The following is a 22453-nucleotide window of genomic DNA, read 5'->3' on the forward strand; positions in this document are numbered from 1 at the left end:
TAGGCCCAGCTTCTCCAGGAGAGCCCAGGTGTGACCTTCCAGGTGTCACTCCTAGGGAGTAGTATAACCAGCCACCATGAAGGACAGCATGTGTGGTCTATCTATTGTCAGCTAGGAAGCTCAGCTCTGGTATCTGGGGTTTTCCTTTGGGGTCTATCACATGGGTATGCAGTACCCATGTGGCCAGCCTCACTCTCCAGCCCCTCTGTGGTTCAAGGTCCCCACTATAAATCAAAACGTTTGCATAGACTAATGGGCAGCCCCAGGCCCTCATGTGCCACAGTGCTCTCAGGCAGGATGCTGCAGGCTCCAAGAGCCTTCCCAGGATCCATCTTCACCACACAGAACTCTACACATAGGCTTCTCCGGCTGCTCCTGGCCTTGGGACTCGACGGAGAAGAAGTCCGCCTGCAGGGAGGGGTGGTTTAGGAGACAAGAGTCCACAGGCCCAGGGGACAGCCCAAGACACCAGGCCTCAGCCTATGTCAGTGGGAGGTGGAGCCTCTGGTCTCTTCCCGACTCCAGCAGAGCCTGCTCTCATGGCCACCTCTGCTTGCTGTCTGTCCCTTGACTGTGGCTTCCACAGGTCATCGCCACCATCCCTACCAGTCAGCTCAAGTGCCTGAAGGAAGCGGGACATGGGCCTGGGAAAGATGAGATGACCGATGAGGAGCTGGCTGAGGGGGAAGAGGAGATAGACCACGCCGAGCGGGAACTGCGCAGGGGCCAGATCCTCTGGTTCCGGGGCCTCAACCGGATCCAGACACAGGTAAGCCGCCGTTTCTCTTGGCTCCTCTGGTGCTTCTGCCTTGAGACAGTAGAAAGCAAGCAAGAAGCAGAGTGAGCAAGTGGCCTGAGACCAACAGGGAAGCCACTAGGTCTTGCTGCCAAGCACACAGAGGCAGTTGCTAGTCTCCCCTTTGCCTCCCAGGTGTGCTCACCACTGGCTGGGGCACTGAGATAGCCTCTCCCTGACACCTCCCTCAGCACCCTGGTGACCCTCATAGTGGGTGACCAGTGGCTGTCTCTCAGAGGCACTGTCTGCTTTACTTGGTGGTGGCTGTCCCAGGTTGTGGGCAAGTTGCTACTGTGTAAATGCTCACATGTCAGGGCTGGTCAAGGCCAAGGCCGTCAACTCCAGCCCCTCTGAAGTCAGGTGGCCACAAATGCAGTAGGCACTTGGGAAGACTTCGCAAGAGCCCATGGGCCGAAACCACGCTGCTCTCTGCCTGCATCTCTTCCTGGCCAACCTTCCTGCCTCAGCACATGGCTCCCTTGCACGCCCACCATCACACTGCCTGCCCCTCCCCAGAAACGGCTCTCCCCATGGTCTGCAAGGTTTCCTGGCTCCATCGTTACTGCTTCTCAGTCACCCTCTGGGATGCTGTTGGCCCTGCTAGCCCTGGTACAGCCTGCTGTCCTCTCCTCTCTGTCTGCTCCTTGTTCTCTGTCAACAGTACACCTCCAGCTTAGCCCCTCCACCCTGCCAGGTCGGCCAGCACCTGCACACTGTACCCTCTGACCCAGCCTGACCCCCCATAAATTCTCCATGGCCCACCCCTCCCCTGCAAGCTCCAAATGGCTCACCATCTTGTCCTCATGCAAGGCCCTGTCCACCTTCTCCCAGGTGACAGTTCTACTGCCTCTACCATAGGTCCAGTTGCTTTCCCTCCTTGGGGTCTTATCCAGGACCACCCAGCTAGTTCCCCTTTGGCAGTCTATTTGGGCAACTTCCTGGGGCAGGAACTGAAGTCATACCCCTCCCTGCCAGTGTCTGCCTTTACCCTGTCTGTCACGCATGGCCAAGGCCTCTTCCCTAGTCTGTCTTTGGTGCCCCAGGTCCGGTGTTCCCTCCCAGTGCACATGGCTATTTCTGTACAAGCCTCAGTGGTCTGATGACGGGACTCAGCCTGGGCCACACACTCCCAGTCTCCCACCTGCTCCATTTGCTTTGCTCGGCTCAGCCCCTCTGACACTACCCTCTGCACTTGGGCCTACAGAGCCTCTCTCCATTGTCCTGAGCATGAAGTCCAGGCCTCAGGCCATGGCCTTCAAGCCCCTGCCTTTTGGCACTGCCCTACTCCTCACCAGGCATGCATCCTCTCCTTCCCCATGCTGCTGTGCCTCCCTGCTTGCTGCTGTGTCTCCCCCCAGGACCCCCATCTTCATGCTGCAAAAACCTACTCAGAGGCCACCCAAGCCTTGTGAAGCCTCTTCACATTCTGTCTCCCACCACCACCTCAGGCCATCCATGCTCCCAACCCAGAGCAGTGAGTCTAGGCATGTCCAAATGCCCTAGGGAACTTTCCAGAGCTAGAGTCCCCAAGCCCAACCCTAGATAATGGAATTCCGCAGGGTTGGGTGAGGTAGCACCAAAGAAGTCCATGTTGAAGGAGTCCCCCAAGGACCCAAAGGACTTCTCTAGCTGGAACCTACCCCAGCATGACCAGGAAAGGTAGTGTCACCCTAGCCCAGGAGAAGGGGAGCAGCTGTTGGAGCCATGGTCTGAGTCTCCTCTCCCAAATGAGGGTGCTAATGACTCAAGCACAGTACCTGGGACAGGCCAGGGATGCAGCACAGAAAGTTTTTTTCTTGTTCCTTGCAATACATATTTATGTGCTAAATTTAAAACATACCAAATATTAGCAAACGGCCCTCACATCCTCCCAGTGCCCGTGTGGCCACTCAACTGTGCCATCTAGGAGACTGTGGCTGTGAGCTCCCACCCTGCCCTGTTCTGGCCCAGGCAGGCTCTTGGCTGTCATACTTCATGTCCAATGCACAGTGCAGAGCTGGCCTGAGCTCGGGAGGGGTACAGCAGGACCTTGCTCCTCATCGGCTTATCGCCCCTCTGTTAGCTTTTCTACCAGCTCAGGCAGCAGCCCTGCCCCCATCTGAGGTGTCAGTGGTAGCCTGGCCACCCGTGTGTGTATTGTATCTTTGTGTGCTTGTCGCTTCCTGGACCTGCCACTGCCACGTGGCTAGCAGCAGTGGGTTCCATCAGTCGGAGTCTTGGTATTCCATGCCATTCTGACCAGATGTTTGTCAGTGCCCATATAGATGCCTTACAAGTGAGGGAATGGGGCCCCAAGGGAAGAACCTGGCCCAAGGTCACCCAGTGAAAGCCAGGCCTGGCCAGGGCCCAGGTCCCTTGTGCCTGCCCCCACAACACACTCTATTTCCCTTCAATAAAGTCACTCTCATTCCTCCATGAGCTGTTGACACCTGTGGCTTTTCAGTTTGGCTTTGTCATGTCAAATTCACCGTGCCTCTCAAGAATGCTGAACCGATTGCTTATTTCAGCTCAGTTGTTTAACAGCATCTTCTCCCTTTGATGCAAAATACCTGCTTGAAAAACAGAAATAAAGCCTGGTAGAGGCCGCTCAGGTTGTATGTAAGCCCCAAGGCCAGAAAACCATTTTCTAGGCAGCCAACCCCAGATTTCTGGATTTTGTGAACCACAGAATTGTTCCCCGGGTTTCAGAGGCCCGCACAACTTTCTCTGTTGCTAAGTAACCTGCTACGTACTCTCACCCCTGTTCCATACTAACATATCAACATACCAGAAGGTAGACTGTCGTTGCAGAATAAAAGAGTCCTTCAAACCCAGAACATGTAGCTTTTTGAATGTTCATGATATGGTCTGTCTTTTTGCATTCCATTAAAAACCAATAAGAAGCAGCACCAGTAACTGAGCCTTGTTCCTGGCCCAGTGCTTGGGCTTCCTGTGGTAGCGGTGGGGTGATGATGGCAGTATTTTCACTGATACGGTTATCCCTTGGGGACACCGTACGGAGCCAGGCAAGGTCAATGCATATTTGAGACAAGAAGGGCATGTTTCCTGTCCCTCTTCACTTTTGCTGCAGGAACAGTCCTCTCTTGAGAGAGACCTGTCTCCATAGCCTAGAAACATTTAAATATAGAGAGGAGATCCCCACAAGAGACCCCGACGCCATCGCATCGATCATCCGCCTTCCATGTGCTGATTCACTGCGCGGTGCCACCCACCATGCGTGCAGTACGCGTCCCTCACGGCTGCAGTCACAGCTCTGAGGTTCCCCTTCTCCTGAGGGAGCCAGCAGGTTGTGCTGTGCAAAAGGGGCACTGGGTAGGTGGAGTAGAGGGATGATGAGTCTTTTCCACAGTGGCTCCAAGATTGAAATGGTGTCCATCTGCACTTTGGTTGGGGGAATTCTGAATACGCAAGTTGCCTTTTTCTAAGAAGCCCTGACCCAAGTCACACACTCAGTCAAACCTGGTGGCCACTGGATAGCCACTGCAGGGGTTGGGGGTGGGCACCTCCCTTTCACTGGCCTAGAGCAGGTAGCGAGGGTGCTTTGGGCTCCAGAAATGCATGCTGGCTTTGCTGCTCATGTCATCCGGTGAACTACATGGTACTTTCCAGAAATCAGATCCACCCTCCAAGGCCAAAGATTCTCCCCACTGAGGTAATTCCCAAAGAGGTGTCCACGACTGTGCTAGACTTCTGGTCTCCCAGAGTCTGGGCACGTGGTCTTCCAACGGGGGTCACTTGATGTGACCAATCGACTGAAGCTCCTTGCACTGCCTGTGTCTGATCCACCCCAAGCCCCAACTCAGTAAATCAAAGTCCTAGGCAAAGGCGGGGTCAAAGGGCATCCTGTGGGGTTTATCCACACGGCTCTCCTGTAGATCTCACTTTCTGCAGACCCACTTCCCTTTCAACTTCTAGGAAGCTTAAGGGTGGGGACAAAGCAGAAGCCATGCCATTTGTGCTCCCCAATCCTCCCATCCTGTGGGAATTGACAAGACCAGGTGTGTGCTTTGGAAAATGCCTTCCTCCTCCGTCTAAATCCATTCTTCTGCATGAGGGTCCCAGTTACTCAGATGAGCTGCAGAAGCTAAGGTGATGGCCCCCCTCCAGTGGAGGGGCCTCTTCCTAATGGGAGCATGTCATATCCCTCAGGTGTGTTGGGGCGGAAAGAAAGGTTGAGAGCTGCTGAAGTAGGATAACAAAGTATTGGCAGACACAGGTACTTACTGACGAGTGGCTTGCAGTGAGCATATCGTGATTGCAAATGACTACTTCTGAAACGTTTGCAGTGTGCCCATCTGTAACCCCTCCCTCCCAATCCGATGACCACTAATCATTTGCCCAGCAAACCCTCTCTTTGTCACGGCCTGGTCAAAAGCATCAGCAGCTCCCAGTGAGTGGGGCTGACCCAGCTGAGGCTTTGCTGTCACGATATGTCCCCAGTGTGGCCCCTGTCCTCACCCAGCCCCACCCCCTGCGGTAGCCTGGACCGCAGTGCAAGCCAACCTTTATTTCGTTTTCTCTCCCACAGATGGAGGTAGTGAGTACCTTCAAGAGAAGCGGGTCATTTCAGGGTGCTGTGCGCCGGCGGTCTTCGGTCCTCAGCCAGCTCCATGACGTAACCAATCTTTCTACCCCTACTCACGTAACTCTCTCTGCCGCCAAGCCCACCAGCGCTGCTGGCAGTGAGTCTTGACTTCCCTTTTCTCTCATAAATGGCATCTCGGGGGAAGATAAAGCCTCCCCAACTCTGCCTTCTCTTTTTTCCAGTCTTGCACTTCTGCTCACCGTGGCTTTCCGTTCCTTCTTTACTGCCCTGTCCAGTCCTTCCCGCCAGGCGGTGTGTCTCTCCAAAGCCATATTCTCTTACGAAATGTGCCGAAGCCATGGCACTGCCGAGCCTTCCGTCCTTTGCTTTGTTTGGTTTTTTGGTTTGTGTTTAGTGCTCCTTCTGCCATTGGTTTTCTTTTCTTGACCTTGTCTGTACGTGCCGATGGTTCTTCATGAACTCGGGCCTCTTCCAGTGCTGTCTGACGGCAGGCTGGGGCCTGGCTCCATGTTCTGTGGGGAGCTTCAGGGAAGTTTGTGTCTCAGGGTCACCATTTGCAGTCAAAGAGCCCAGCCCATCACCTTGGGGACTAAAGCAGTCATGTCCGGCATTCTCCTGGAGGTGGCTTCCCAAGGATGCCACTGTCACCTGTCCCCAGGAAGGCTCATTGGTGGTGAAGCACTGCTGTGTAGGTGGCACCTGCCCTGTAGACCCAGGCCCAAGCCAAGAGACATTAGAGGTGTTCTGAGAGCTGGAGCTGAGAGACCAGGAAGACCCAGAGGGAGCCACATTTCCATTTATTCCTGAAGCACCTTCACTCTTTCCAAACAGGCCCTGGGAGTGGGAGGTCTTGACCCCTGGTCCATCCTCGCTCCTCCTTCCTCCAAGAAGCCAGGAGAAATCGATTCCCTTCCGTACATTTCAGTGAAAAGGTCCATTCTGTTGGTCACATTTTAGAGAACCCAGGGGCCATCCTAAGTAGGTGGAACCTTCCATAATCACCCACATTTTTTATAAAGACAAAGGAAAGGCCACTAGACCGCTGAACCCGCCACCCTGGTCCACCCAACAGGAGAGAACATGGGAACCATGTGAGGCCCCCCATTCCCACCCAGGCAGCCTGCTTTTGGTAACAAACTCAGATTTCCAAACCAAACAGTAAGCCTTCAAGTATGAGCCCAGAGCCCTGCCGGGATGGTCGGATGCTATCTCTTCCTTGCCTTCCAGGGAGGCCCCGCAGCTCCCGTGCAGACGGGAGGCCTTAACTACGCCTTTTTCTCATCACAGACTCTTCGAGTTTCTTTTTGCTTGATTTCTTTCTTTTCTTTTTTTTTAGGAGCCCGTGAGAGGTCCCCGGTGGGGGGCACCCTCCTCTTGCTTAAGCTGTCCTTTAGGGCCACCCTGGGGAACAGCACTGGCGTGCATGCACACAAACCCCTTCTCCAAACCACAGCTCACACACCCCTCCAGCTTGTTGATATACCCATTGAACCACCCACCTGGGTCAGAAATATTGGCTGACACCCGTCACCCTTGGGTTGGAAAGCAGCCAGCGCTCCTGGCATACCCAGACAGGGGCCTGGAAGGGCCTCACCTCCACTCACCCAGAGAGGCCATCAGCAGTCTCTGCCAAGTCAGTTGAGGACAGAAATGATGCATGGCCTCCCAAGCACATTTTGGCCAGGGCCCAGGTGGGCAGCAGTACCTTCCTTCCTAGGAAGTGAGGGGCAAATGTGGGTGCGAGTGTCCCCAGTGGGCACACGTGGATCTGCCCTGTCCTTTCCTCCCCATTGACTTCCTCCATATTTTCCTTTGCCTTCTCTCTCTGCGCTTCCTGTCTGTCTGTCCATCTGCCCTCCTGTTACTCAGGGGGAAGGCAGCTGACAGGGCCCTACTCCACACAACCCTCACACCTTCTCCACAGCTCTGGCCTTGTCCCAACCCAGGCCCTGCCCGGTCTCTGTGGACCTCCTCACTCACCTCCACTCTCTGGGGTGAGGCCTGCTGTCTCTTCACTTCCTCTGGATTCCTCCCGCATCCTCCCTGGGGCAGCCTCTCTCTCTTTTCTTCCTTGGCTCCCAGCACCTTTCTTCTTTCCTTTCTTCCACGAACATCTGTCCCCCTCCTTCCCATCTCCGGAGGCCAGCAGTGCCCGGTAAGTACAGTGGGAGAGATGCCACCTTCCCGCTGTTCACAAGCTATTCCAGGGGGGGAACCTAAGCAGTGACGGCAAGGGTTGGGTGGCAGGGCCTTCTGAGGTGGGTACTGGTGTGAAGGAACAGGGGTCCAATGTCCCTCCTGACAGAGGCTGGCCTAAAAGTCTCATCCCCGTTAAGCAGCAGCACCTCAAAAGGACTCACTGTGAAGGAAGATGCTGGTTGAGACACCTGGCAACTCCAAGAGGGAAGCTTCTGGAAGCTACTGACTAAAACCACTTCCTGCCATCATTACCCTGTGGCAGACTGGTTTAGAACTCAGAACCTAACCCCCACCCTGACTTTTAAGGACCCCAAGAAATCACTGAGCCCAGCGCCCTCATCTTACAAATCAGGAGAAGGCAGGTGCCCACAAGGGCCAGGACCCACCCAGGGCCCCTTAGGCCCAGGCCTGGCAGAGAGGAGACTAGTCCCAGCCCCACTTCTCTCCTTAGAACTTTCCAGAGGACCAGAGCTGCTCAGAATGAAGGCAGGGTGAAAGCCATGACAAGAGGCAGCATTGTACAAGGTGTTCTGGTCACAGGCTGCTCCAATTAGGCTCAAAGTTTGCATAAGTCACATGGTTTCCTAAGGAAAACCATGGCTCCAGACATGGGGAATTTTTATCCTCTTCACCTGCTGTAGGCAGGTCTGCCTTTCAGCCCCAGGAGGAGTCAGGGGACTGTGCCTGCAGCTGTCAGGGCACTGCAGGGGCCTTATGTTCAAAGTCCTTCCCACTAAGGACCCTCTGACCCTCCAGGGAGAAGGGACACTCACCTTGTGCCCTCAGGGCCAGTGCAAGAAAAAGCGGCCAGAGGATGTCCCCCAAACCAGAGGGTAACCAGGATCCTCAGGGCTGAGCCCACCTCCACATACTCCCTAGCCTCCCACACAACATGCATGCACGTGCCTCTGCTGCTTCTGGAGGCAGCAGTCCACACACTGTCCCCACTCACTCCTTTGCCCAAATGCAGCACTGTCAGACTGCTCCAGTCATGGCCTGCTGATTCCTAGCTCCAGGGTAGCCTCTGCGGCCTCCTCCCAGCTGACAGCCACTCCTCCTCCCAGCCCAAGCTGGAGTACCTTTCCCTCCACTGCTGCTACCTCATTTCACATTGCCTGGGCCATGACCTTGAGAACAGCCCATCGGGGTGGCTCAGGGAATTAGGGGGCTACAAAATCCTATTCCCGGTTGGTGTATCAATCCCCCCTTCTCACCTCCAACTGTGCACTCACAAGCTAATGCAGCAAGAAGCCCAGCATCTCTCTCCAAGTTGGTGTCAATATCCCCAAAGTGTGGCTGGAGATGGGTATTGCAGCAAGCTCAGGGCACTGTACATCTGTCTTCTGCTGGGAACAGGAGGGTGTGTGATCTTCAGGACAGCAAACCCAGATCCTGGTACCACCAAAGACTCCGTGGGCTCGGTGGCCAAGGACCCCAGCCTCTCCCAGCCACACTCAAAGTCTGTTTTGCAGCGCCTCCCCCAATGGCCCTCCCATTCCAACCTATAGCCAAACCAAGCCCACCCTTCCTTCAGCAATGCTGGGCCTCTATACTCAAATGTTTACTGTTGCAATAGTTCGGGAATTGGCTCCTGACTTCGTCCAGCAAAGGGGCAGGGATAGTCCATGGGTTTGGTCCCATGTAGACAGAGGGGCTCCCTCCAGGCATTTAGTTTTCTGTTATACCAAATGGTTTCCAGATCGCATCAATTGCTTTATTTTAATTGTCTTTTGCAACATGAAAACTTTTTGTCCAGTTGGGCCAAACTGGGCTACATAAGCTGCCACTGCTTCACTTGGACACACTTCTCCAGAGCCCAGGGAAGCACGTTCATCCCACGCTCATGGTCCCATGATGGAAGGAACTGGCAAAGCAAAAATAGTCTTACTTCTGGAGTTTATTGTCAGGAAGTTAGTTGATATTAAGTCAAATCTCCCCACTTGGGTTTCTGTGAATAATGTATTGATATTTTTTGTTAGCTATTGGACAGTGTGCACACTGCCTCCACAGTGGGAAATAATCAGTCCACCAGTGGGGGCCTTACCCTGCCCCAACACTCTCTGGAACCCTGGGCCCTAAAACAGGGGAACAACCTTCCAGGCAATTCCTAAAGCACACACCAGGACAAACTTAGGGAAGACCCTGGAAGCCCTCGTCCAAGCCCCTCCCAGTAAGTGCTGCGAGTGCCCACCTGCAGGCTGGTTAAAGAGCTGAGGGCTTCCTTCCAGTTCTTCATAGTCTGACCACCTGAAAAGCCTGGGCCTGACTGATGCCAGGAGCACAAGTCTGGCTTTACATGGTCCTGGTCCTATGTGTGCGTAGGAGGGGAGGGAGGCAGTTTTCACAAAATACTAGCAGTTGGTAGTTGGGGCTTGCTAACATGCAAAAAGCCATGTCTTTAACTTCTGGTGTGATCCCTTGGTGAAATGGCCAAGTGAGGACTTTTCATTTTCAATTCCCTGAGTCAAGCATGCAGCCTCTCCACAGGGAGGAAACTGACCTTCCCCTTGATGTTCCCCCAGTGAGAAGTGAGGCCAAAACTGACCTTTTCTAAATTTCCAGGCTTTCTGGGTTCGGCTTCTCACTGCCCAGATGCCAAGGCAGCTGACAAGTCCCTGCTGTCAGACCAGGTTCTGGACTAGTGGTTGGTACAGAGCAGTAGAAAGGTGGGGGAGGAGTTCAGACCGAGCAGCAACCCAGCAGCTCGAGGAATTAGAAGGAAGAGGCACGGAGGCGTCAGGCAGTTTCTGTCGTTACTGTCGTCACTGCGGTTCAGGGCCTTTGCTTTTATTTCTCTTCTTTTCATTTTCGTCCCTTTCTTTCCAGTGGGGCAGGCATCCCTCAGCCCCTCGCCTGTCTGGTCCCTGGCTTTCTCTGCTTCTGCATCCCCGCTGCACCGCACCCAGCCCCGCATTGCCAATCTCCCCACTTGGGTTCCCGTGAATCATGTATTGCTAATTTTTCTTCAAGTGCTTAGGTCAGCACTTGAAGGCCTAAGCAAGCGGTCCCCTAAGTGGGGCACCTCCACACTGAGCCCCCATTGGTGGGATTGCACGCTTCCCTTCTGCCGCAGCTTGGGGGGCCGTAGCGGGGCTTGGTCTGCAGCATCACTGCCGGGTAAGGCTCACCTTTTTCATCCAGGTCAGCTGCCCAGCAAGCTCCCCAAGCCCTGTTGTCTGAGGCACACAGAGGCACTGGAGGCCCCTCTGGGCAGCAACTGACAAACAGCTGAGTGCAGATGAGCCCAAGCCCCAGAAGGAAAGAGTCAAGGAGACAGGAGAGGCGCTCTCCTGGGTCCCGGGCCGCCTGGGACGGCCTCCGTGACAACAGTTATCTGAGCCGAGTTCTGTCTTGGGGAAGAACAGTCACAGAGTCACAGGGCAGTGGGTGGGGGCTCCTTCCAGGGTGTTCCAGAGCAGCTCCAGCTGGCTAGTTACAGCAAAATGGGGGACAGCCTCAGGGAGGGGGAGCCAGGGTCCAGGCTGAGTGGGTCCCAGACATTCTGCCCCTGCTCACTGAGCCCCTGCTGGGTGTGGGCACCTTGCTGGGTGCTGGGGCCATCGGAGAAGGCCACAAACCCCTGCTCCCAGGGAACTTATGCTCCAGTGGAAGGACACAGGAGAGAGGAATGTGGGGGCACGTTTGAAGGGGAGCAGTGCAATGGAGCAAAGGCAGCCAAAGTGGGTGCAGGGGTGCTGGGGAGGCAGGAGGGGCACCCTGAGGCTTACTGAGGAAGAGCCTTCCCAGTAGAAGGAAGAGTCAGTGCGAAGAGCCTGCGGAAGGAATGCGCTGGAAGCTGGAGGGTATGAAGAGTAACAGAGCCAGCGAGTCTGAGGCAGGCCTGGGACAGGACTTCTTTCCTTCCTCTGTGGGTAACAGTTTGGGGAGGGTTTACGTTAGTGGAGACTTTCAATGGAAAGGATTTCTCAGACTGCTATGCTAAGGGTAAACTGTGGGGGTCAACAGTGGCAGCAGGCAGATGAGAGAGGGGGCCCCGCAATAGCCAGCCCAGACCTGGCATGGTGGGAGCCACAGGGTAGTGGGCGGGTGTAAAGTTGCATTCTGGATGTCATTTGGAGGGAGCAGTGGAGTTGGCGGGGTCTGGGGCTGGGACTTTAGGGTCAATTGTTTGAAACTTAGCTTATATATTCAAGTCCGAAGCTGCAGAGAGGAGAGTGGTTGGCAGACAGATGGAATGGGAGGCCACGAGTGGATGAGAGGGGATGGTCAGGGGAAGCAGGGTGGGCAAAGAGGCTGGAAAGGAGCCAAGGGGAGGAGCATCAAGTTCCCTGCTGTGTGGTGGACTGTTGGGGGCACGGGAGACAATAAAGTACCAACCTTCTCAGGGCCACTGGCCGTGACTGCAGCTGGAAGGGACTGCAGGACTGAGAGGGAGCAAGTGACCTAGACAAGAGTGGCAGAGTTGGCAGGAGTGACATCCTTGAGTGTGTACTGCCCAGCCCACCTTACCCCCTCTGTATTCCCAGAAGTCTCAGCCCTAACCAGAGGACTCATCTTTCCTGGACTCTGTTTTATTTCTTTTCTTTAAAAGTTATCCTATAGGAAAATGGACTTTGGGGGAGTAGATAACTGTAGGATGACTTCTCCACACAAAGTCAGGACTCAGACCCATTCTGTCACCTTCTAGAATGTTTGCAGTCATGTGGAGGAGCAGCAGGGTCTGACTCAGTGGCCAGAGAGTGCCTGACAATGCCATCTGGAGAAGGGACAGTGCAGGTGACCATAGGGTCATCACCCCTTAGTTACGAGCCATGAGACAGGTGCTGGGGAAAGATCAATTCCTCAGGCAGACAAGGTCTCTGACTGCAGGGGCTTGTGAGTCCCCAGGGGCCTCTGGGACCCCAAGTGGGACATGGAGCCAGCAGTGGAGGTGGGGAGGGACTTGAGGTGGAAGATGTCTCGTAAGTAGGGCCCACCAGACGGCTGGTAGGGTAGGGCAGAGACCACAGTGCCTCCGAGGTTTGGTTGGAGCCCTGTGCTGGGGCAGGAAGAGGGCGAGGAGCAATGAGGTATGGATGAGATGGGAGACACCCAAGGGGAGGCACGGAGGAGGCCACAAGGGTGCTGAAGTCTGGCAATCTGGAACAGGGTCCCTGCTGCAGGTATACCAGTGGACATGGTGCAGATGGCATTGATGATGTCCAGATGGTCTGACAGGCTGTAGACAGCACTTCCAGCCTTGAGGGTGGCAAGGTCCCTTTGGGAGGAGTAGAGATGGGCAGGAGCCTAAGAAGAAGCCAGTGCAAGCCAAGGTGCAGGGGCAAGGCCTGGGCCATGCCTTTACCAGGAACACTGAATTCCAGGCCAAGTGGAAGGAAGCCTGAGGCCGTGGGGCTGTCCATGAGCACCTGAGTGCAAGCCCCACCCCCAGGAGCAGCCTCTCAGAAACATTTGTTAGTTTTCACTAAAACAATTTCCTAGGAATTGCCTGCACCCTTCATCTTAGAATCAGCTAAAAACACCCATCACAAAACCAATACAAAGTCACTTTTAATAGCCCCAGATTTGAGTGCAGGGAAAACAGAAGCTGGAGAAAAAGTGACTCACCATCAGCTGTAAGACTCATGATGACTCGAGCCCAGCTTCCAACACAACAGCAGAATGTTGGAGCTGGCGGCCCTCTCATCCCGGGAAGGATCGCTCCTTCACACCTGTGCTCCCCAAGTGCTGCTGGGCTCGGGCAGTAGGGAGCAAATGAGGCTCACACCCAGGAGAACCCGGGACAGTCCTTTGGGGCCAGAGGAGCAGTCACTACAGAAGCGGAAGCAGGAGGCAAGGGCTGTCTTGTGGCCTTGGCCGCCCTCTGCGGGGAGGGCTTTGGAGTTCAGCCAGGTGCAATGAGACCTGTGGATAGGTTTGAGCAGGGGCCTGGCCTGATCATATGACCCAGATCCAAAGAAGGCCTGCTCAACAAGGGAAAGGGGGTGGCCAAGATCGTGGGTGCATTGCTGGAGAATGTACTAAGCACATCCCCAGGGCCAAGGGCAACAGTGTTCAGCTTTCTCTCTTTTCTGTGACTTGATAGGCAGTGGCAGTCGGTGGTGTCCTGGGCATCAACACTCCAGTCCTGCACTGGAAAACTTAACTAACGGGGCAAGATTTAAATTGGCTACAAAAAGTAGATTATGTTCTTCTCATTAACAATGTCAAATGATCCTCACTTTCTGTGATACCCCTATTTCAGAAACTAGTCTGGGATAAAGACCTGGGAGAAAATGGCTGACCATCTGCACTCAGGCAGATGTGGCTTCGCCAAGTCCAGAGAAAATCCTCACTGGATTTCGACAGGGAGCTAGAAAACTCCGGTTTTACGGAGTACTTTGGCTCCAGTTTTTGCACTCCACGGACTCTGAGGTCTGCCTCATTTAAACTGATTTAGGAGCCTGTGCTTGCCCTGGCTGTGTTGTCAGCCTCAAGGTCCAGACTCTGGGGGCTGAAAGGGACTCGTTGTAGTCAGGGTGATTCATTGTCTAAACTAGGGACTGGCCAACTGTTCAGAGAGTAAATATATTTAGCTTTTGGGGCCAGGTCTCTGTCACAACTACACAACCCTGCTCTTGTAGCTTGACAGAAACCGTGGACAGAACATAACTGAATGCCCATGGCCATGTGCCAATAAAACCTAATTTATAACCCTAGCAGAGAACTGGGGTTAACCCTCTGGCTGTAGTTTGCTGACACCTTATCTAAAGCAAGAAAACCAAATTCTAGGACCTTGAACTTGGAAATGACATTAAGAACTCTTGTAATATGTTCGCTCCCTCACATAGGAAGAGGCTAACTAGAGCCGGGCAACCTCAGTGTCCTGCCTGGCAGGACTGTACTCTTGCCACTGCCCCCAAAGAAGGGCAGCTGGACTGACTGTGCTGGCGCTGGTTGCACAAGGCTGGACAGGCCTACCCATCAGTTTCTGGCTTCTAGAAGTGGGAGAGCACAGGCTGGGGATCCAGCAAGGGAGCAAAGAGAGGCAGTGGCTCTGTGGCTTGTAAAACTGATGAGACTTGAGTCCAGGTATCAGTGAAGATGGAGAGGTCAGAAGAGGGAGAAGCTAATTGTCAGAGCAGGGTCCTGCAGGAGGTAGAAGGGGCTAGAGGACACCTCAGCCTGGCTGGGGGCAGAGGACCCCGGTGACTGGCTGGGGAGTCTGGGGCATGGTGGGAAGTCCTTCCCTATGAGAAGTTATGCTGATCTGAGGACTGGAAACAGTGGGTTGGCCCAGGAACATGTAGCATATGACAAAGTCCAAGAATGTCAACATGGAAGAGTGAGGAGGAGGAGGAGGAGGAGGAGGAGGAGGAGGAGGAGGAGGAGGGGGGTGGAGTGTGAGAGAGATTGGAGGGGCAGGTGGCAGCTGATTGCAAAGGACTGCTGGTGGTCCCAAGCATGCAATCAAACCCTCTCAGATGCATCTAGCTCCTGCCTGGGGCTGTGAGGAGACCAGGAGAATCTCTGTAGTAGATGGGGGCAGCCTGGGGGGTAGGTGGTGTAGCCATTTTCACTCTTGGCCCCCAGGTGGGAGACTGACAGACTCTCAGGCCTAGAGCTCTGCTGAGGAGCCTATCCCACAATCCCTGGTTCTAGCCAGATGGGCCCCAGCTCTGTGGCCAGGGTGGAGAGGTAAGGACAGAGGAGCAGGGAGAGGCCCGAGCTCTGAGGCACCCCAAGACAGAGGAGGGAGCAGTAGAGGATGTAGGGCCAGAACAGTTGGTAAGGTAAAGGAAGATCAGCAGGAGCAATGTCAGGGAACCTTGAGAAGTTTCCAGAAGCAGGAGATCAGCTGTGTTGAGTGTCCCTGAGGGATCAATTAAGATAAAGATGCAGAAGTGGCTGCTGGACTTAGCAGCAGGGATTGTGGTGACCAGATGGGACTGGGCATGGTGGGTCCTGGCTGCAGCCACAGGAGCCAAGGGGAAGGAGGTGAGGTCCCTAGGGAAGTTTTCGAGGGAGAACCATTCCAGAAAGGCCAGCAATGCCCATAGGCTGGGTGGGACCTCTCTTACCAGAAAATATTTCATTCTGTCAGGTAAGACACAGTAGAGTGCCCACTCTCCAGAAGTCTCCCTTTAAAAAATCATCTTTCTTTGCTACCAAATTGGAATTCAGACTGGGCAGAGACCCCAGGAGCCACCTAAAGTAGTCCTGCTCCCAAGAGCCAAGTGTCCTAGAACATCAGCCCAGGTCAGCCATGTTTCCTGCATGGAGATCAGTTGATAAGACCAAGGCCCAGACCTGCAAGCCTTCGCCACAATGCCAGTCCCATTCTGTGTCGGCCCCCACAGATGAACATTTAACACGTGATGACCCCCCGCCATTGATGTGGGGAGAACTTGCCAGCACAAGCCAAGCATTGATTGTGTCCTTTCCTTTCCCTTTCCTTCCCGCCCCCGCTCCCACCTCCGCCTTTCCCTCCACCTCCCACTCCAGATCCGGGTGGTGAAAGCCTTCCGTAGCTCGCTCTATGAAGGCCTGGAGAAACCGGAATCCAAGAGCTCCATCCACAACTTCATGGCAACGCCCGAGTTTCTGATCAATGACTACACCCACAACATCCCGCTCATCGATGACACAGACGTGGATGAGAATGAGGAGCGCCTGCGAGCACCCCCACCCCCGTCCCCCAACCAGAACAACAACGCCATAGACAGCGGCATCTACCTGGCCACGCATGTCACCAAGTCAGCTACCTCTTCAGCATTCTCTTCCAGGCCCGGGAGCCCGCTCCACAGCGTGGAGACGTCCCTCTAACCAGAACTTCTTGGCACACGCACACCTGGACTCACATGACATGCACACACGCACGCACACACACCCACAGAGGGGAGCCCACACACCTGCCAAAGAGGGAAACAACTAAGGTGGCTGAAGAATATTCTTGCAAGAAGTCAAATCCATGCAGTAAAGTGTAGTCCGTCAGGCCTTCCATCTGGGACAGAGGAGGAGGAGGAGAAGTGAGGGTTGTGGGGGACGGGCAGGTGGAGGAGGAGGGGGAGGTTCTTCACCCAGATGGGAAGAAAGAGAAAGCAGAGAGCGAGAACAGCTGTGCTCCCCACTTTTTTTCTACCAATCCTTCTTTTTTAAAGAACACTACAATTTCACCATGTGTTCCCCATTTGGGCTGTGAGGGGGGGCAGGGGCTGGTTTTGGTTTATTGGGAGCTTCGTTGCCCCCACCAGCAAGCAATCAGATCTGCACACAAGTACCAAGAAAAGGCAAGCGCTCTGCACGGTGAGGAAGGGTGTCACTGCCCAAACAGACCACCAGAGGGAGCCGCCTGCAAATGTACCTGCAACTGCAAAGCGACTCCCTGAGTACACTAGACCCATCTGCAGTCGGCGTGTGTGCGCGTGCGTACATATGTATGTGTGTGTCTATATGCATATACATATATATGACAAGATGCATAGCTAAAGAATAAGGAACTATTTATTGGCATGATATTTCCATTCCTCTTATTAGGCATTTTCCTTTTGAAATTTCATCATTGAATGTAGCAAGGGTTTTTTCAGGGATCTAGGCTGCAAGAATTTCTTCTCAGTTAATATCTTCTCCTCCCTAACCCCCGACCCCTCAGGACCCCACCCCACCCCGCTCCTCCTCCCGGCCCTGCTGAGAATCCCAAGGAGGAAGTCTGTGGAGGGATGCTCAAGGCCGGAGACCTTACAACTGGAACATTTGCACTTTGAGACCCCTGCCTATAGAGGAGAAAAACCTTTCAATGGAATTTTTTATTGAAAAGGAAAATACCAAAGTATTGATGAGAATGGTCCCCTCCAGTAGGCGGAAGGGGAATTTTTGTTTTGGCTTCCTTCAGTTTTGATTCCAATTCCAAGTCCTTCGTTGTGGCTGATGGTTTTCTTTGTCTAACTCCAACTTCAAGAACATGAAGCACTGTGCGTGAGGTGTGGGTTCTGCAGCCCTCTGACCCATCTAACCCGACGAGTGGACCCAGAGTCCTTGGGATCAGCAGCCTTGGAAGAGCAGAGACTAATGGCCCCAGTGCAAGGCCAGAGTCCAACAGAAACCAACTGAAGAAGAGGGATCATCAAAACCCAAGAAGCTGGGCTGGAGGTGTGGCTCAGGGGAAGAGGGCTGGCCTAGCATGACAAGACCCAGCACCAAAAAAAAAAAAAAAAAAAAACCCAAGAAGCTGACTTGGGGGCAACCATCCAGACCCTATCACCCTTGGCACCTCTGCTTAGACTCCCACTTTGTGTCTTGGCAAATGCAGGAAGTACTCCACCAGCCCACCCCAGTGTCTCAGTGTCTGCGGCAGCCGGGTAGCGTCCCCACCAAAGCAGGCTTCCAACCCTGGTCTTCTCATCCAGAAGACAAACATGCCACAAAGGCATGGATTTTTGTCTGCTGCCACTTCCGGCAACATCAGAGAAGCAAAGCCTCTTGGAGCAATGGCATTTTATCAATGCCGCTGTCACTCTCATCATGCCAGTGACACAACTGGGTCCATAGTGGTTGAGCAAGAGGCTGGCAGCCAGGGACCATCCAGGCAGGCAGGGCTGGTTGGCAGGCCAGGAGAGTTGGGCCTGGGGTTCCTGAGGTGTTTTCCCCAAGCACCCCTCCTGGCAATGCAGGCACCCAAGTCTCATATTCCCCTGAAGAGTGATAACCAAGAGGAAAACGCAGGGAAGGCAGGAGTCAGAGGCTCCTGACGTCTGCTACCCTGCCATGGAAGCCCAGAAAGATGTGCCCCTTTCCCTTAGAAAGCCAACACCCCCATGCCTCCAGGTTCCAAGTATGGACACCCACAGTGACACCAGTGAAATGGGTAGCACTTTACCCATTAGGTTCCTTTACCTTCTGAACTCACGAGTGTCACACTTCACAGGGAGGTGATTGGGTCTCACCACAACCCCCGTGTAAGCCTGTTGCTTGGGCCTGGGGCTCAGCCTCCGGAAGACAGGTGGGAGCCAAGGGATGTAGGATGAGAATAGATGGAGCTCCCCAGGGAGCGGGGCCTGTCATGTTCACATTCTGTGCTGGAAGCCCAGCCGCAGCCTTGCCTCACCTCCCCAGCATCCATGCAAACCAAACAAACACGTGCTGTGTCCCCACCATCCACATTAACGCCATGTCACCCCTGAGCAGGAGTAGTCAAATCTCGGGCAAAAGAATTTCAGTTAGAAGAGCAAATCCCACTTTCCAATGCCAGCTGCAGATACCTTAAAGCCATCCCTTTTTTCTAAAGGGCACATTGAGAATGTTACTCATTTGTAAATTGTTCCCTGATGTCCTTGTTCAAACCACCACAACAAAAAGGGCAACTCCATTTGTTGAGGGTCTTTGTGTTCTTCAACAGGAAATCAAATTCGAAGTGTTTGGTTGAAGGTCAGCTGCATGGGCTTCTGTTCATCCTCTGTTGTAGACACATCGGTAGAGCACATGGCCACTGTATATTAAAAAGCAAACCCTCACTGCTGCTGTGTAAAGTTGCCTGACGTAAATGTTGACCGTGTGGTCCCTCGGTTGCCTTCGCGTTGGGCTGTGGGGTTCAGGAAAGGGGCACTGTGAGCTTGCATCTTTTGCTCTGATTCTTGTACAGTCTTCAGGCTGAGGGAAGCCCCTCTTTCTAAAGCATTATATTATTATGGAATGGCTTGGTCAACTGTGTTCAGTTAATAAATATGTTTTACATTTTTATCTGCCTGTTATAAAGATGAACAAAAATATCTTAATGAGGAAGACCACAGATGCATAATAATTTTAAGTCTGTAGTGGAATTTTTCCTAATTTAAAGAATAGACCAAAATTTCTGTGTGTAAAAAAATGAAAGGCTCCTACAATCCTGGTCTGGGCAACGTGTGTGATTTATTATTCAGTGAATTCTCGGACGGAACCAGAGGCGCATTTGCACCACTGGGCCAGAGCAGAAGCTGGGGTGTGGCACCTCTCCCCAGGCATGCTGCTGTCTTGGGTCCTTACGTCAAGAAGCGGCCGGTCCACCTGTGGGGTGACAGGTATTCTACCAGGGGGAGCTTCCAACTGGCTTGACCTGGAAAGGTCTGCAGCGAACATCCAAGACAGTGTCCTCAGGTAGCAGCAGGGAGCAGAGTTTGACAACAGTGACAATTCAGTGCCAGAACCTGGCACACTCGCAGACTTCCTATCATTTTTTTTTATTGTGGTAAAATACACATAACATGAAATTGACCATCTCAACTTTTTTCCCTGGTCTGGGGGAAGGAACCCAGGATCTCATGCATCCTAGGCAAGTGCTCTGCCACTGAGCCACACTCCAGCCCTTCAACGTTTTTTAAGTACACAGGTCGGTGGCATTGAGCACATCCCCAGTGTTGTGTAACCATCACCACTATCCATCTCCACCTTCCCACACTGAAACCCTGGCGCCATTAAACAATTCCCAATTCCTCCTCCCCAGCCCCTGGCACCCACTGTCCTATTGTCTGTCTATGAATTTGGCTACAAAACTGTCATCTAAAGCCTCTCATGGAACTGAAATCATACAACTTTTGTCTTTTGGGACTGGCTTCTTTGAGTGTCATGTTCTCAAGGGGTATCCATGTGGTAGCACGTGTCAGCATTCCTTCCTTTTCCAGCCTCGATGTGTGGACGGACCATACTGGGTTTATCCATTCATGGACGGACGCTTGGCTTGCTTCAGCCTTTTGGCTGTTATAAATAATGCCGCTATGGACCTGGCCATGCACATTACTCTCCTAGACCTTGCTTTCAATTCTATTTGCAGCAGCTGCGCCATTTTACATGCCCATCAGCAGTGCACTAGGGTTCCAGTCACAGACTTCCTCTTTACCCTAAAACCATGAATGGAAAGCCTTTATTTCATTTATTCATTTACTATATGTGCCTCATTCCTTTGTCCCCAACACCCTCTGAACACCAGTGCACATGGACATCTATGATTCATGGTGTTCCCTTTAGGCCAGGAAGAGACAGTTTTATGACCCACAGTTCCAAGTCACCACTGTAGCAACAGCCCTAAGACCCCCTCACCCCATTTCACGTTATTTCTATTTCCCTGCTGCACACTCCTCCCTTTTAGACTTGGCAGCACCAGAGGACACATTTTGCAGGGCAGCAGCCAAGAAAGGAGAAAAATGGCTTCCAAGCTCCTTCCAACCACCAGAGTCTGTGTTTCTATAGCAGGCAAAAAGACAAATAGCAGAACACCCTTGTTTTATTGCTGTGCGAGTACATCTTGAACCATGCAGATAAGAAAGTCTAGATTGGCCAAACTCCATATCAAGACAGCTGGCACTGCGTGGAGAGACATGCTCCCCGCAAAAATTGGGAATTTGCGTCTGACTTCTCTTTCCCACAGATTTCCATGGGGAAAACTTGGTACTTAGCCAAAATGACTTGGGACAAGAAAGCACTGCCACAGAGGAGCCCTGAGAGTCTGGGGGAGGGCTACCTGAAGTATCTTGGAGCTACTATAGCCAACTTCCACAAACTGGGTGGCAAAAAACAACAGAAATTTATCCTGTCATGGTTCTGGAGGCCTGAAGTCCAAGGCCAAAGTGTTGGCAAGGCCAGGCTCCTTCTGAGGGCTCTCGGGGACAATCTGTTCCAGACCTTTCTCCTAGCTTCTGGTATTGCCAGCAATGCTTGGTTCCTTGGCTAGTAGAGGCATCACTCCAACCTCTGCCTGTGTCCTCTCGTGGACTTGTCTCTTCTAAGGATGTCTGTCCTTGGATTAGTGCCTATCCTAATGACCTCATCTTAACTTCATTATATATATGCAAAGACCCTATTTCCAAATAAGGTCATATTTGTGGGTTTGGGGTGGGACATGGACAGGTCTGTTTAGGGACACAATTCAGTGAGTCAGAATCAGGAAGGAAGAGATGGGTCAAGTCCCTCCCAGTACTTGGTTGCCCTCCTCCTCCTTCCACTGGATTTATGGGTCAAGTAAGACTCAGCAATTGATCACAGTAATTAAGATATGCTCTGCACTGAAAACTCCTGGAAGCTTCAGATTCTAGAGTATCTTATCTCAATCTCTCATTGCTGACCTTTTCAAACCTAAAATAAAGGAGATAGAAGGCTGTATATCTTTAATCTCTATTATTATTATTATTATTCAAAAGTCTTGGCAGTAGGAAAAACAAGTAAACAAAAAAGACCACCCTGTAACAATGACTTCAATTTTACCATGCATAGTAAAAGGCTTCATGAGCTGGGCATGATAGTGCATGCCTGTAATCCCAGCCACTAGGGAGGCTGAGGCAGGAGGATGGCAAATTGGAGGCCAGCCTGGGCAACTTAGCAAGACCCTGTCTCAAAAAAACAAAAAGAAAGAAAGAAAAAGACCTCTCCCACACTGTCCCACCAGCCCTGACAGACAGTAGCTGAATATCGCATCAGGAAAAACAGACAGGCAAAGTGACAAGCACTGAGCTAGCATGACAAGTAATACCAATCAAGGCCAGCAACTCCCCAGAGCAGTGTTATGGACACACAAGCTATGGGGCATTCTACCGCTGAGCAACATCCCCAGCCCTTTGCATTTTTTGAGACGGGGTCTCACTAAGTTGCTGAGGCTAGCCTTGAACTTGTGATCCTCCTGCCTCAGTCTCCCAAATTGCTGGGATTACAGGTGTGCACCACCACACCTGGCTTTTTTAAAAATTTGAGACAGGGTCTTGCTAAGTTACTTAGAGTCTTGCTAAATTGCTGAGGCTGGCCTTGAACTTGAGATTCTCTTGCCTTAGCCTCCTGAGCTACTGGGATTACAGATGTCCATCATCACACCCAGCAATAGGTGGAACAAGCAAATACAGTAGCAAGTAGGCAGATTAGTTGGTACAGCCTCAATTTACAGAGTGGGAACTGAGTTCCACGAAGAGAGGAACTCCTGGTGCACTGTGGTGCTCTCAGCTGGGGGGAGGGACCCC

At 52.8% G+C, this 22453-nt stretch overlaps 1 protein-coding gene across 9 annotated transcripts in view; it reads left to right on the plus strand.

The window, feature by feature from the left end:
- Atp2b3 (ATPase plasma membrane Ca2+ transporting 3) overlaps positions 1-19353 on the plus strand; it is a 67387-nt gene extending 48034 nt beyond the window's left edge. For 2 of the 9 annotated variants that reach the window (XM_047535436.1, XM_047535434.1), the window contains 3 exons: positions 587-769; positions 5325-5411; positions 15987-19353. In XM_047535436.1, coding sequence (XP_047391392.1) covers positions 587-769; positions 5325-5411; positions 15987-16307 — 591 coding nt within the window. In that variant the 3' untranslated portion in view covers positions 16308-19353. Of the gene's footprint in view, positions 1-586; positions 770-4945; positions 5013-5324; positions 5479-15986 lie in introns of those variants that run through there. The other 7 variants (XM_047535441.1, XM_047535442.1, XM_047535440.1 and 4 more) reach the window with 5 other exon arrangements.
- Positions 19354-22453: the final 3100 nt, after the last annotated feature.

Source organism: Sciurus carolinensis, chromosome X (assembly GCF_902686445.1).
Source record: "Sciurus carolinensis chromosome X, mSciCar1.2, whole genome shotgun sequence".
NCBI classification, from domain to species: Eukaryota; Metazoa; Chordata; class Mammalia; order Rodentia; family Sciuridae; genus Sciurus; species Sciurus carolinensis.